Source organism: Cariama cristata, unplaced genomic scaffold, assembly GCF_000690535.1.
Source record: "Cariama cristata isolate BGI_N322 unplaced genomic scaffold, ASM69053v1 scaffold2843, whole genome shotgun sequence".
Classification (NCBI taxonomy): Eukaryota; Metazoa; Chordata; class Aves; order Cariamiformes; family Cariamidae; genus Cariama; species Cariama cristata.
The window spans coordinates 7,443-23,934 of NW_009608741.1; the positions used below are offsets into that span (position 1 = coordinate 7,443).

Here is a 16,492-nt window from a genome sequence, read left to right on the forward strand (position 1 = left end):
AACGGTGTGTTGCTGTCCCTCCTAACTTGTCAGTTATAGGCAATTGCTGAATTACTCACCTAGGGCGGGGAAAGAATCTTAGATTTATTCTTTATCGCTCTGTATTTTTCAGCAAAATACATCAGGGGTTTTTTGCTCATTATCATGTGTTACATTATCAACAGAATATTGATTCACAGTTGGTCACAAATTGTGTTGCATTTTTTTTAAATTTCTGAAGCCGTTTCTACAAGAAAAAATATTCTTTCCTTCAGGAGCATATAAATTGATCTATTTTACTTTGCTCAGAAAGACTATGGGATGAGTATGATCATATATAGATTTAAGAAATTGCTGCAAGAATTACTGTCTTTCGAACAGCATGGGTTGTCTGAAAGGAAGTAGTGCATGGGAATAGTAGGGGGATGGCTTCTTAGCTCTATTAAATGTATTTAATTCAGCAGAGGCTGATATCTAAAATCAGTACCACTTCCTTAATCTGGTATGTTGCCTGTGTTATATAAGAGCAAATTAAAACGTGTCTTAGGACTGGCAGATGGATGTAAATCTTCACTGCATATGGAAACTAACTATAGCCACCTCTTGGGAGGAAGCTGTTTTCTTAAAGTCAAGATTTGAAGCGCATTTGCACGGGTAGGCATGTCACTCTGCTAGGTATGTGTTGTGATCTGGGATAACTGGAAAATCTGAATTAACAGGACGTGAAACCTAGCACCTACATACTTGAGGCTCTTGTGCATATCAGTGAGAAATACGGGAAAATGTTTAAATGTGGGGAGCATTGTTGTTTAGAACTTGTGTTTTCTCAAGTCTATTTTTTCCCCTCTCTAGATATGTATAGAAATGTTTAACTGAGGTTCTGTACGTTCTTTGTAACAGAAACATGTATAAAGCATGGCAGAGAAAGTGGTCTGTATTGATCAATGAAAGTATTGTGCATATACCATGTGCCAGTAAAAACAAATCCAATCTTTGCATTCTGCAGATGCAGTACCCCTCTTCTTGAGACTACTTCATTCACCACACCAGAATGTTTGTGAGCAAGCTGTCTGGGCTCTCGGAAATATTATAGGTAACTGTTGTTGTTACAGTGATTTGAATTCAGGGAGCGTTTCATTTTAGAATTCGACTTTGAACATTGGCATTATCATACGAGACTATGTTTCCTCTAAATTCTGTGGCTTAATATAATTTTTCATGTGGCCAGAATGACATACGCACATCCTGTTTTTTCTAAAGAATAGTATCGCTTGCTACCTAAAATATTAACAGGATAAACTTTGTGTCTTGTAAAATATGCATACATATCTGTACGTATGTATATTTAATTGAACACAACCTTTTAGTAGTAAGACTATTGGTGAGGAAACATAGAATTTCAGTATCCCAACATGCCATTGCATACATTTCAAGATTTTCCATTTGTAATGTAATTTCTTTTACAACAATTTTCATTTCTGTAGGTGATGGTCCTCAGTGTAGAGATTATGTCATATCACTGGGAGTTGTCAAACCTCTTCTGTCCTTCATCAATCCCTCCATTCCCATCACCTTCCTTCGGAACGTCACATGGGTCATTGTAAATCTCTGCAGGAATAAGGACCCCCCACCGCCTATGGAGACAGTTCAGGAGGTAAATAAAGAATTAAGAGACAGATAATTATTTTATACTCTGGGCTAGAGGCCAAATGTTTTACATTGTCATACTATGAATTTACGCATGTTTTTTGCCACCGTCTTGTGCCACTTACCAGTTGTTAAATGAAGTAATTTGACCAATTTGTTGCTTCTTACTGAGGCTGTAATAAAGGTGTTTGTAACATCTGAAACAAAGTAAGACTAAAGACTGATGAGCCATATATTAAAAAGGACACAAGAAAAAATTATCACACTGGAAATTGTTAACATACTCAGCATTTAATGTTTTATCAAAAAAAGGCTAGGAGCATGATTCTGTATATAGAAGTATTCAAATGTAATTATTTCCAGTAAGAGGGAATGTTAGTAAACTAGTGAGTGTAGTGCAATTCGCGTTTTGACTAGCTGTGAGAATGCAGTCAATGTCAAGTCGCCACTTGAGAAGTGAAAATCCTTTTAAACTGGTGAACACGGCAAATGCGGTTTTTCTAGAGTAGGTGCAGCTAGTAAAGTGATGTGCTTTGACTAGAACTATAGTTGCAATGTATGTAAAGCTCTTCATTTTAAGATAAATTCTGAAGTATAGATACAGTTTTTGAAACTGTGTGAAGTATAATATTGATAGCAACTAAACTCTAATGAAATAGAGAATGGGAAAACTTACAAGTAATACTTTACCAAACAGAAAAAACTATTTTAAGCAGTCTTGTCATGGCTCAGTTTTATATTTTCTCCATACATGAATACGAAAATAAAATTTTACTTTAATCCAAGAGGGTTTTATAAATTGATATTAGGCTAATGATTTTTATTGTATTGTGTGATAACAGAACTTTCAAAATAGCAGAGGGATATCTTTACCTCTGTTCTTTGCTTGTTTTCCCCCAAAATATAGTCTGCCCTCTGTGTGTCTTTGAAATATAGTACTGTCTTGTATTTTTACAAATTTTAAATATAATCTATATATATTTTTATACATACTTTGAGGGAATAACCAGCTTCTGGGAAGTGTGTGAATATAATGTGCTAATACAGTCTCAAGCTAAGCTTTGTGACTGCAGTACTTGGATTCGTGATTGTACAGCCAATTTTATTCTACTGTAATGACTGATGAACTTCTTTTCAGATTTTGCCAGCATTATGTGTTCTGATTTACCATACAGATATAAATGTAAGTAATTTCTAAAGTTTTAGATACTTAGATTCTTTGTTTTCTCTAGAGAGAAAATGCTGGAAGATTGTGTTTGTGGCAAACTCTGTTTTGTGTGTTAATTGTGTATAATTAAATAGTGAATGCACAATTAAATATAAAGACTAATATAATTGTAGTCATTCAGAGCATGAAAAAGAAAGTGCAAATACTATTTCTGAAATACGTTTTCTAAAATTTTTTTTATCCTTTACATTCGAAACTACATTAAAAAAATTCCTGTCTTGTGGAATTGAGCACTAGAAATTTAAAGTGCCAGCTTTACCATCGGCTTCACTTTAATTCTGGCCCAATGTATAATTTTGCAGAGATGACATATAATGCATGTATAGAAAAAATACATATAATTCTACATATCAGTCCAATCAAATACTGTGATCATATGGGTAAACCTGACTTTTGTAACCTGTTGGGTGCCTGACCTTGCAACCTTTTTAACTAAGGATATCACACATGAAAATATACTTAAACAACAATAAACTATTGTTTTGTGGCACCTTTGACAACTTTTCTTCAGGTTTTTCACAGAATCACAGAATGGTCGAGGTTGGAAGGGACCTCTGGAGATCATCTAGTCCAACCCCCTGCCAAAGCAGGTTCACGTAGAGCAAGTTGCACAGAATATACTGAAGTACTGATTTTTAATACTAAACCTTCAGTACTTGCCACATTCCTGATCCATAGATTTATATATATTTTTCTGACTAAAGTCCTAGAGAGGTGGACTTATCTCCTGAAATCTTACATTGAGACTTCACGAACAAAGATCTATGTAACTAAGGGACACTGAGCTCTTCTCTTCCTCTTCCTGTCAGGACTTTGTAATGTCTCTGACTCTTGCTCCCTGTAGTGATCCTTCAATTTAGGGAAGCAGGAATTGAACCCGTGTGGTGGGTCTGGGGATAGAGCATAAATAAGGTCGGTGGAACTGTCTTTCATTACTTCCACGCTGTGGTAGTGGTGTTTCTGCTGCTCTTTTAATGGTGAAGTGGGCTTGGCTCCATAAAATATTTGCAAACAGTTTAATCTGGGATTTTGCCAGGGTTTTCCCAGTGTAATGTGAGTGGGAGACAGCACATGGTGACTTCCAATTTGTGATTTGGACAAACCTGAATGGAAATTCATAGCAATACCAACATAATTCTAACCTATAGGCTTTTTTCCCCCTGCCAAATTTGAAAGCTTTTGCAAGCAATGATTGTGTAAGAGCTTCTTGAAGTAGATATGAGACTATGTGATGCCAGGTTTTGACTGATCTCAATTAGGGTGCCCGTCTTTTTGATCCTGAGAGTCAGGTGGTAGTTTGGAGGTACCAGTCTGGTCCCAGCCTCTCTGTACTGGAGCAGCAGACCTATCTTTGGAGATGAGTCAGTGATGCAGGTAGGTCAGCCAACAGTCCTGTGAGCGCTTCTGGCGGCTGCTGCTCTTGTCACCAACAGGGCTGTGGGGCAGCAAACTGGTGAGGCACCATCTCTCACTGCTTCTGCTGCGATACTGGCTCCACTGCAGCACGTTCTGCTGTCCCTGTGGCATTAGCAGGTGAGAGCAGCAGCAGGCTGTGTCAAGAAAGCCTTAGGTCTGTGCTCTCTGGTCCCTGGAGCTGGGTGGAAGCAGACTGTGGGTCAGGACTTTAAAGTCCTTCCTGTGTTTTCAGTAGTGTTGTATTTAGCTGTCTTAATAGCTGGAAATTTTAAGTGGATATATTTTCAAAGTAGAGTAGATCTAGGTACCTCAACAGATGATGTCCTTAGTGGGATCCAAATTTCTCTTCCTGCAGTTCCTAACATCATCTTTAAGTGATGTGAAATCCTTCTTTCTGCTGGCTTTGTTTCTGCTTCAGATACTGTCTTTCAATGACTGTAACTTTTGTACCTTTCTTTTTTTTGAGGGCTCTCAAATCATCCTTATCAGTTCATCAGTGATTTAGTCTGTATTTTCTTTAAGATACTAAGATTGCCCTGCATGATAGTAATTTCTCTGCGGGTTTTTGCTTTGCTTGACCAGTTGCCACCTTACAGTAGTTACTAGTCCTTTAGTTGGTGTAAGAACTCCTTTCCTTTGCTGTGGATTTTAATCTTAATATGAAGGCAGAAAAAGGCATACATCCAGAATGGCATGCAATTTCACTTCATAACTGCACTATGGATCAGCAATGCTAAGGTGTGAATAGATGGATTAGAGGCTAAGGGAATTTACGTATTCTGTAATCAATAGATAGCACAGCTAACAAATTATAGCAGTGCTAGGAGGCTGGGTTGGTGTTTTCTTCAGAAAGGTACTAGCACAACTACTTAACTGAGCTGGTTGTCTCTCTTTGAAATGCAAATCAAGCCCAACAGTTTACCTTTGTGAGACGACCTATGCTGTCACTTTATGCACCAAAATATGGTATTTAATGGAAAAAAAATTTGAGGGAGGATATATAGAAATATATAAATATAGAAATTATTATGGGACAAATGGCCCTAATTTTCATAGTTGTACATAATAATCTAACATTTTGCTAATTAGGTCTCATCATAATCGTCTTTGAGTTTTTCCTGTAACTAAATTGCATGCTCTTTTTTACCCCCTCCCCAGACACTTGGGATGTTGATCACTAAATTGAGCCTTCATTATATGGATTTTACTGTTCAATGTGTAAACCATGTTCTTTCCAACTTGTAGATTCTTGTGGACACTGTTTGGGCTTTGTCCTACTTAACAGATGGTGGAAATGAACAGATACAGATGGTGATTGATTCAGGAGTTGTACCTTTTCTAGTTCCCCTTCTGAGTCATCAGGAGGTTAAAGTTCAAGTAAGTCTGGTTCAGTTGCTATTGAACAGTCCTTTGTAAGCTATTTTCTAAAAAACATGCCTTAGAGTATTTATGAGTGGGATGAGCATTTATAGCTACATTTGTTGCAGGTAAAACTGAAGAAAAAAGATTACCTACTCTGGGGGAAAAAAATTATTAAAATTAAATAAAAGTCAAACAAAACAGTTCTAATACAGTTTTAAGTAAAGTGACAGGATAAACATTAACTTCTATTGTGTGATTACCAGGGTGCCTTCCTTTTGTAGTCCTGAAATATTTAATGACAACAGATACTATGTTTTCCAGAATTCAAGTTATATGAGCCCTTCTGTGTTGCTGCATACATGGTTGTGCATATTCTGTCTGAATAGCTCATGGAAATCAGTTACTATTTTGGGACTTTTTACATGTTAAAATATTTGCAGATGCTAAGTCCTTTTAGTAAAGTAAATTTCTAATTAGCTACAAAAGGTAGGTTAACTGAACTTGTTTGATTAACTTTGAAGACAAAGGGAAACTAAAAGTTAGTTAATGCGTGCTTGGTTTTTATAAACCAGCCATTGTAATTGGGAGCTTTTTTACATATCTGTGCATTTGTTGTGTTTGTTTAGTTTGTACTTTGGATGAGACTTGGCTGTCTTGAAATTTGTCAGACCAGTTCACTTGATGAAAAGGAATCTTTCCAGTATTCTGTCACTTGTAAAACGTTTACTAACCAATACATAAAGAAATAAAGTCCATTTCTGAAAGTCAACTGAGAGTCAGTAAGAAGAGCAGTCAAGGGTTTTTTAATTTTGTAGTAGAGCACTGAATGGAGATGGAAGCAGCCTTAGAAGACGTAGTCAAAGCCTAGAAACAGTTAATGTAATTGTAACTCAGATCAGCTACATGATGAGTTAACTCTTCCACTGTTTTAATATTCTTTTAGTTTCTAATCTTTACAGTTTTTAAGTTGAGGTGCAGTGCATCTATTCAGTAAAAAACTGTACTGTGTTTCTGTTTTGATGAAACAGTAGTCATTTTTAGGATGTAGCTCAGAGGATGAAGTGCTAAATTGTATTTTGCAAAGTGTTTTTATAAAGAGATGTCTTAAAATGATCTTTGTTTTAGCATAAGTAACAGCAATGTCTTTAACATGCAATTTTTTTTCCTTCTCACTTCGGATATTCAGACAGCAGCACTGAGAGCAGTAGGCAACATAGTAACTGGTACTGATGAACAGACACAAGTTGTTCTCAATTGTGATGTTTTGTCTTATTTCCCAAATCTCCTGACGCATCCAAAAGAGAAGATAAACAAGGTATGATTTGTTTCTTCATAACTTAATCTTTTTATTTAAGAAATAAAACAGTAATCTGTAGAATATTACAGAAGAATTTCTTACAGCTATTATTTCCAGCATGTGAGCAATTTTGTATAAAGAAGCAACATTTGAGGCTGGTGCTTAATTAGGACTAAAGCCAACCAGCCCTGGTGAGCATCCATGGATTGGTGTTAATGGCTAGTGCTTTTTGGGAGGACTGATGGTTTCTGCTTTGGAGTGTGATGATACTTTTTTTTTGTGCAAAGCGAGTAACTGTGTAACTTGCATTATAGTTTTTCATAACTAAAGTGTATGACTTCTGGTTGAGTCCAGTGAGTTAGGTAAGACTGATCCAGTTTTTCCACTTCACCTTTTCATAGTGGATTTTGTTCTGTTGTCTATCTTCACCTTCAGGGAAGTAGGAAGTACCACTGTCCTTTTCTGAAAACTGTCCCTGCGTTTCCTCTCCTTCCTTTTGGCAGAGGTAACTTCACTGCTGCAAGGACTGAATGGAATAGGGGGAGTTTGATGAAAGAAAGTGATCAGTACCCTCTTTTCCAAAGCTATATTTGATGCTATTTGCTTTTTTTTTTTAAATCATTGTGCCATCTCCCACTGCAAAGATGGGGCTAGCTGAGGAGGAGGCTTTTTTGTTTAGCTTATGTGATTCCCCTACTTAGCGTACCATTGAGGGGAAATCTAATTGTGAAGAATCTCTGTTTCTTCAGGCCCTGTCAACTGTCAAGAGCTCTGAAGAAGTTATCTTTGACAATTCAAACTGCTGTGATTTGTTTCTACCTGCCCTTCTAGCTCTCACAAAAGAATGATGAAGAGCTCTTTTTGAATGCCAAGAAAGAGGAGTCTAGAAATTCTTTGAGTTTTGTTTCAAGTGTATTTTGTGAGGGGCAAATACAAATAAAAGCAAGAAACACAACCCTAAAAAATGGAACCCATTATGTTTTTTTCCTGCAGTATTTCGTAACTGGCTGCTTGCCACATCTGTTTGTCTTTTAAGACAAGGATTTAAGATTGGAGCCTTTTTAAGGTGTTCTGGATTGCCTTGATAAATATCCTCCTTTGTAACCAGGAATTTGTAACTGCCATTAGATAGATGTTAGCTATGTCGATGAACCACCCGAAGGAGGTAACTGCGGAGTAAAGTCTCAGGACTGAGAGTCCTGTCTGATACTTGAATGAGCTTTGTGAGCTCCACTTTGTGTTTCAGGAAGTAAATGGGAGCTGGAGTTGGTCTTCCTTGTATCAGCACAGAAAGCTACTACTGAGCTGTCAGTAGTAGGATTACAGGATAAGTCCTCTTTTATATGAGGTTTTACCAGTTTTCCTGTTTTCTTTGCAAAACTGAAAGCTTAAAACATGGCTGTGACTCCATCAGTGAAAAGTGGATATAAGGTTTAAGTCAGTATTGCTCCCAACGTATGGAGGTACTCCTTGTCTAAGTAATAATCTGGCCCTGTGAATTAATCGTATCAATTTTACATTGATCCCCTGCATGTTTGACTGTCACAGTGCAATAAAAATTTGTGTGCTAGAAGTCCTATTGGGGAAGAAACCTGGAAATTCTGTTTACTGATTGGTTGCGGTATGATTTTAGGTGTTGAGGTTGTTTTGTTTTACTTTGGTGTTTTCTTTTTTTTTTCATCTGTTGAGTAGTTTTTAAAATTGTTTTGCTTTTTCATTTTGTCCAATTGTAGGAAGCAGTTTGGTTCCTTTCCAATATCACAGCAGGAAACCAGCAACAAGTTCAGGCTGTAATAGATGCTGGGCTAATCCCTATGATCATACACCAGCTGGCTAAGGTCAGTCAAACTATCAGCTATGCAAGTTGTCATCCTCTTTTTATAAATCTGACACGAGGAGTCTGTGTTTTTTAATAATAAGCTTGACAGATGTTTCCATGCTGATTTTAATGAACTATTAATTTTATTTTTCAGGGGGACTTTGGAACACAAAAGGAAGCTGCTTGGGCAATTAGCAATTTGACAATAAGTGGGAGAAAAGATCAGGTATGTGTCGTGGGATTTCAAATTGTCACTAAAATGTCACACATGCAGCAATTTGTAAGAAACACAATGTTGAAAGGACTTTTTTTTTTTCATTATTTAGGTTGAATACCTTGTACAGCAAAATGTAATCCCACCGTTCTGCAATCTACTCTCGGTAAAGGATTCTCAAGTGGTACAGGTGGTTCTGGATGGTCTGAAAAACATCCTGATAATGGCTGGTGATGAGGCTAGCACAATAGCTGAAATTATAGAAGAGTGTGGAGGTAAGTGCTTATTAGGCTTTTAAAAAAATTAATTTATTGGATATTGTTCTGTCTTCCCCTTGCTGCTGTTGATACTTACTACAGCATTTTTTTTTTTACCATGGGCTATTTGGATAAGCAAGTGAGACTTGTAATGAGAGAAATTACTTTTTTTTGTGTTTAGTTTGGTTTAGAGATGGTCATGTTGGAGGCAATTGTTGAGGGAGCTTTCTGCATCTTAGGTATTTTTAGGTTTAAATGAGAATTGTACTTCTTTCAACTTGATTATTGCATATAGTTTGTTTCTGTGGTAAAACACACAATTCTTGCTTTAGTTCATTGCTTTGGAAGTAGTTGTTAGATCACAATTTCATTAGAGACCAAAGCAGGATGAGGAGTCTTTTGGGTATTGCAATCCAAGTTTTAACACATGCTGGTTAATGTATTATAGTAAGATAGCAGTAAAGGGATGTTGAAGAACATACTACACTGGAAGTATTTTCCCTTGTATTATTCCATATCTGGTTTGAAAATGGGACTAGTCTTTTAAGCTGCTCTTGGTGTGAGGCTTTGTCGCCTTGTTGTTTTAAACTCGTACACAACACACAAATGTAGCTGCTTCCTTTCGGTGATATAGAGAAAGCACAATGACTGAAACAAAAGCTATGTAGTAGATAGAAGAAGTCTTGAAAAAATTAAATACAGAGAGTTTTATCTAAAAAGAGAGAAGATTCCATTATCCCTTGTTCATAAAATGGGATGTTCCATGGCATGCAAAGGTTCACAAACTAGTTCTCTTTCCTCTTAGAGACAAAGATAGCTACTGTGTAGATAATATTTGCAAACTGAGCTACATCTTTCCTAGTATGTTTCAGTAATAATGTTTCATTATTTTTCTTAGTTTTTTCAAAGTAGTCAGTAACTCCAGTTTAAACTTATAAAATTCTTCTCCATTTTCTTTATTCAGGATTAGAGAAAATCGAGGCCTTGCAACAGCATGAGAACGAAGACATTTATAAACTAGCATTTGAAATCATAGATCAGTATTTCTCTGGTGATGATGTAAGTATGCTAAAGATCTAAGAGTGTATGTGCTGTGCTGTTAGCTTAGTAAGTACATTGTCATTGTTCCTCGGTTCCAGTTGTCATGAACATAGGTTATGGGAAGTCTGTTTTCCTGCTCCTGTTTCAGTACAGCTCCCCTTAATTGGAAGTCTTTGAAGAGTTTCTCAATACCAGGAATTTTCTTTAGCAACATCAAGATGACTACTCTGGTTTTTGATTGACGCTGACCTAATTTTGTCACATGGACAAATAAATTCACATGTAATTACTTGTGATTAGAGTCTAAACAGCTCTCTGGCTCTAGTTTTTACTTTCTCATACATCACTCTTTGGAGGAGGTGATAGATCCTTACTTTCAGATAGATTGCTGTATTTCAGCTCTGTAATTGCTCAGTCTGGATTCTGCATTGAAAAGAGTCATCAAAACTGTTAACGCTTTCTGCAACTGATTGATCTAGACCATCTGATATTTTGTTGTGCCCTGATTAGATATTTTGACCCTTTGTGTTGTAGCTCTTCCTGCTACTGGCTGCTTGTGAATGCCTCAGAAGCACTTCAACAAGCAATTTGTAGACAAATAATAATTATCTTTTGTAGGCCATCCAGGGTGTCTGTAGTTCTGCAGCCTAGCAGAACTCTGTCTTCAGTTCTTCTCTTAAATTGAACTCTCCAGATACCAGCTCTAACTTGAGGACTCACTAATTTTCAATTCATGGGCCCATCATGTGACTGTAAAGTTAGTCACCAGAAGTTAAGATATGTGAAAAGTTCACTATGCTTGTAATGATTATGTGAGCAGGGTCTTGTAGTCTCCATAATGGCTCTGAGACTTCTGTAGCTAACTAAAGAGCATAGTCTAGTTGGTGCGGGTGGAAAAATACACATTTTGAGGATAGTACTTCGTTTTGTGCATTTACTTTCTACATAAGCGATGCAATTTAATCTGTGTCTGATTTGCTGAACTTACCTGCTTTACTCGGGAGCAAGACTTTACTTCAGATTATTGTTTATACTATGACCATATTCTCTGAGGCTTCTGAAACCCGAAATTGTAGAAATTCCACGATTGGGAGATAGGAGTTAAAACATGAAACCAGACAAATTTTCAGACAGTAACTGTAAGTAGGAAAATAATCCTTGGCATTTGAGGACTGGTGGAAAAGAACAAACAAACAAACCCCAGAAAAAAAATCCAGATTGCCCTAGGGAGAGAAGAGACTGGTTATGTTAGCCTGCTTGGCAGTGTTAAGATTGACCGCCCAGGAGTATTTCTGCCTTCTGTCACTTCAGAATCTTCTGTATTCTCATGAGATGTTGCTGGTTACTAGATATCTCTTCTCTGCATCTCTTCTCCCATCTGCTCCTTTGCAGCTCCCTGTAAAGTACACAGGCATGTACTTTAGGACCAGCACTAATGGCTTCCCGACTTTAGTTTCTTGTGTTAAAGGTAAACTTAGGTAATGGTACTTTGTAGTACCCCTGCAGAAGACAGAAGTGCTAATTTATCAACTCACATTTTTTAAAGCATTCTGAAACCGGGTTCGATCTTCATTTGGGCATGACATGCCCCACTCTTCCTCCTGTGGATTGTTGCTGTCGCCAAAGGCCTTAATCTGTCCCTCCAGTTTAGGCATTGTCCCCCAAAGTAAAGAGAAACAAAGATTTTTAGGTGAATCAGTTCTGACATCCGCACTGCTCCAAGGCCAGATCTTGGAAAGCTACTTGGAGCCCCCGCACAAGGGCTCTTACCTGCTTCAGAACGACACACGATTTGAAACAAGGTATATGGTTCCTGCAGCCTGGTTTGTAGAGGTGGCACGTTCAGAGAATAGATAGAGCTGGCAATTTGGAGGAGGATGGGTAGGGTTTGACGTTTTGTGTCCTGATGCTACTGACCATGTTGTTTGCTGTTCTTAGAGGCCGTAAATACCTAAATTCTAAACGTGCTAAGGAAGTTGGATGAAGTTGGATACTGATGCCTTTCATTCTATGTCCATAGAGTAATGAAGTACTTTTGGTTCAAAAAAAATTTCAGATTGCGATTATGAGAGCTATATAAAACTGCTCTGAAATGAGTAATTCTAAATCCTTCAGATTCTGATAGGAGATACTGAGTACTCTTTTAAGCTTTATATAAGTATTTCTATCAGCTACCGATAAAAATTATTTTCATGTTGAAAGAAAATGGGAGAAAGTACAAAACTAATTTTGGAATTCACAACTAGTGATTAACCAACTCCAGAAGTACTAAAAATTGGCATTGAAAATTAAATCACACAGCTAAAATAGCAATTGCTTTGAGCAAGCAGCAACCCAGTCTCTAACCATTACAATTTTCTGTTTTCCTAATGGTATTAGCACAGAGTTGGTGTGTTGTTTGTTTTAAACATATTTGAAGAATTGAATTGGAAAAACTGATCTAATTTTATTGCAATAATATTTTAAAAAAAAAAGAAAAAAAGAACATTTGTGAATCTCTTCTACACGTACTGAATTTTGCAGGGAATTGGCCTCTCATCTATTCTTCTTGTTGTATTTTGTAGATCGATGAAGATCCCAGCCTCATTCCTGAAGCCACTCAAGGAGGTACTTACAACTTTGACCCAACGGCCAACCTTCAAACAAAAGAATTTAATTTTTAAATTCAAAAAAGTGCAGCTTCTCTGTCCCACACCAGTATGAAGCACCACCAGATGGCTACCAAGTGATGAAACAAAAGGCTCCAAGACACACATGCCTCTTCGTTTTGATGCTTCTAAAGCAAGCCATGTATCGGTCACTTTGCAGTTGCCAAACGTCACTATCACATGGACTGTAAATGCATATGCATGATCTCTTAAACTGTTTCAGAATTCTTTTTAACAGTCCCAACTACCTTTTTTTGCCTTTTTCCTGGTGCCACATGCTGACAACCGCAATCTGCAGTTTTGTTAAGAATATTCCATAGTGGTGGCACATTGGCTTTCCACGGAAAAGTAGCTTCTTTGGAAAATGGTGCGCTGTGGATCAAGACACTTTGGTATGATGCGTACATTTTGGAAGACTTTACAGGGGCCTAGTTTGCTCTGAGCCTCCATCATCGTCCTCCACAAACATATTTTCATATACTTTATGTGGAAGAATAGATTCAAAAAAGCAAGCCAAATGAATTTCATTGGTGAAACTGAAATAAAAGTAACTTAAAAAAAAAACCAAACACTTGGCAATTGATTAAACACTTAAGTTTAAAACAAACAAAAAAACTACTTCAGCTATCGGTAATTGATGTGTGTTCATTAACTGCCTCAGAAACCAGGGTTGGAGAATGAACTGTAGATTTGGACTGGTAAAGCTTTTGCCATTATACCTAATTTTTGAGAACAGCGAGCCCTATTTGACCACTCACTTCAGCCTGTGTGTTCCTGCTGTTTTGAAGTAATCAAATGCTGTGCATGGTATTTTACCTGAGCTACAACCTGTTATGGACTTGAACTTCTGTTTAAGCTGAAAGCAAGAGTCCCAGACTGTAGAAAAAAAAAAAATTCTGTCCAAAAATGTATTAGTTAAAAAGAATCTTGCTTTCAACTTTCAGTAGTCAATATATTTTGTTTTAAATTGATAATTGGATATGGTTGATTTATATTGGGTTTAAACTGTGGAGCTTTCATGTTTACTGTAATTTAGTCTTAAACTATTTTTTACTTAGTAACCAGTGCTTATGATGATGTGGTTGGCAACAAACCAGCAACTACTTAGAAGCGTCATAAAAGCTTCATTCTTGGAGTATTGGAAGAGTAATTCAGAAATTAGTCTCAAATCTTATTCACTGATTAAAAAAAGATACAAACTGGTTGATGTGTGAGGCTGTATGGAAGCTGCCGTTATTGAACATAAACCTGATGTGCAGCGCACATTAAATAACTTTACATAAGGTATGTGAGGTCATTGCTTTTGGAAAATTGTCTGACCCAGTCATTTTCAAAGGGATTTTGGTATTGCTGGGGTGAAGATGGATAATTTTGAAATTCTGTAAGCTATCACACAAACTGGTTTTGTTGCTGTTGTTTACTGGGTGTAATTTCCCAATGCATTGATGTGAAGGGATAGAAAAATCTAAACTAATTTAGTTATTGGATGTGGGTTGTATTTACTGTGATGAAGATAAGGACAGATGCCATCAGAGCTTTGTGGATCAGCTGTTTTTCCACTGATGAACAACGCATAGCAGGTGTGCATTCATTAAATATATATCTGCCAAGGTGGAGCCACTTTAAAGAGTGAGTTGTCTTGTATCTCAACCAGATACAAGCGTATGTTTAAACTGCAAGATTTTTACTTGCTAGATAATCTGTTTTAATATAGTGGTTTGGCCTCTGATTATTTATAGGTTTTATAAATTTTAGAATCAATTTCTCTTTAAGGTGGCTCAGATTTTTCAACTCTTGTGCACATAAAATTGAGTTGAAGTTCATTGTGCCTTTTTTCTTTTCCCAAAAGTTGAGTTGAAGCTTCATATGGTAACTGCATCCTATTCACACACTATAGTCTAAAATCTTGAAACTGTGTGGTGTTCGCTAAAAAACTAAACAATAAAAAGTCAAAGTTAGGTAAGGTCACAAAGTTTTTGTGAAATTAGAGTTCCAGCAGATGTTATTGTGAACAAATATTTCCCCCTTTCTAATTCAATTTAGTCTCCCTATTTGCCAGATCGACTGACGGATACCCTGTTCAGCCTGCGCTCACCATTATCGCAGAGATTACAGACAAATTGATACTGAAACAACAGTTTGCCACTACTGTGAAGATTTGATCCTTTTCTTGCACTCAATGCATTACATTAAAAGTGAACATCGGAGAACTGGGTAAGGCAGGACAAAGCATTTGCTCAGTTCTTTCTGTTGTGACCTTATCAGCTTTTGATTGGGATTGCACCATTTCATAGTTAATAAAGGAAACAAAGTATATTGCTGCACTTTTACGTTTTCAGAACAGTGTTTAAAATTGCATTGTTTTTATTATTTTTTTAAACTATCAGTTAAAATAGACTAAAACGTTCTTTCAAAGAGGCATCTAAATGTGTTCCTAATTTTGTATATGGGCTTAGGTTTTGTAACCAATAAAAAGCTGCTATCAAATACTATAAAAAATTCAAGAACTTATTTTGAAGATTATGAAACTGCTTAGTCTTCATGGATTGACTTAGGGGTTTTTGTCTTTGACTAGATATTAGTTAGCAGAACTCCGCATCAAAGTTTGAAGTATGTTATGAGAATGAATAAAGTAAGCTAATGCAGTCATGTCTGAAACTTTGGATACTGTTCCAGTACAGAGCTTTATACTTTTTAAGGAGATGCTTCCCAAACATGTACAGCAGGTCGTGGTAAGTGGGCTGCAGCTGATCCACATTAACTATTAAATAGTGACTTCAGTTTAAAGGTTTGAAGGTGCACCGTAGTGTCAAGGAACTCTCACAGTCTTTTTCTACCTGCAGAAACATCCTTTCCAGGTTCCCAGTGCTGGGCTGATTTGCTGATTGAGCACTAATTTTAAGCTCAGGGTGCTGTACAAGCAGGCCCAACTCCTCCTGCCCAGTGTGCGTTGGGAGAGATGGCCAGCGTCCCTCACCTCGGGCACAAGTGACCCCGTTGGGATGCCGCTTGGGGATAGATTGGAGTCATCAGAGACTTGCATCGTCCAGCAGCCCCCTAATTAGTACAGTCCTCCTTTAATTCCGTGACAGCAGCAGTGGAGGAAAACCTCTTGAACTGCTTGAAGGGTGCCTGCGAGTGCAGCTGTGGCTTTGCCATTCTTGCTCCGTGTCAGTCGGGTGAGTCACCTGGAGAAGCCCCTCTCCACGCTTAGGTTGATGATGAAGATGAGCTTTCAGTGCTGTATTTGAATCTTTGCAAATGTTCGTCCATGGCGATAAAAGGGATTAAGATTTCAAAAGAACCCAACTCCCATTTCCAAAAGCAGTTTAATCTCTTTCGTTCATTCAGCTTTCGGTTGACAAAATGAAATTCTTCAATAGTCGGGTTTTTGCAACCCCTTAGTCATGCAGCAGGTCCTACATAGATGACTTGAAAGGCAGGACATTGGAATAAAGAATGCATTATTTTAAGAGACATCTTATTTAGAAAGAATAAAACCTAGAGGATATCTTAATAATGTTCCAAATACTTCTAAAAATAGAGACACTAATTTTGTTTGCTTGATCTGCTAAACAGAGAAA

At 37.2% G+C, this 16,492-nt stretch overlaps 1 protein-coding gene across 1 annotated transcript in view; it reads left to right on the forward strand.

Moving 5' to 3' along the window:
* Nucleotides 1–15,407, forward strand: part of KPNA3 (karyopherin alpha 3 (importin alpha 4)) — a gene marked incomplete at its 5' end in the record, with an annotated part of 20,491 nt that extends 5,084 nt beyond the window's left edge. The window contains 10 exons of the mRNA XM_009697236.1: nt 986–1,072; nt 1,464–1,633; nt 2,765–2,809; nt 5,516–5,647; nt 6,819–6,947; nt 8,663–8,767; nt 8,903–8,974; nt 9,075–9,237; nt 10,184–10,278; nt 12,825–15,407. Coding sequence (XP_009695538.1) covers nt 986–1,072; nt 1,464–1,633; nt 2,765–2,809; nt 5,516–5,647; nt 6,819–6,947; nt 8,663–8,767; nt 8,903–8,974; nt 9,075–9,237; nt 10,184–10,278; nt 12,825–12,923 — 1,097 coding nt within the window. The remainder of the gene's footprint in view (nt 1–985; nt 1,073–1,463; nt 1,634–2,764; nt 2,810–5,515; nt 5,648–6,818; nt 6,948–8,662; nt 8,768–8,902; nt 8,975–9,074; nt 9,238–10,183; nt 10,279–12,824) is intronic.
* Between the last annotated feature and the right edge of the window lie 1,085 nt (nt 15,408–16,492).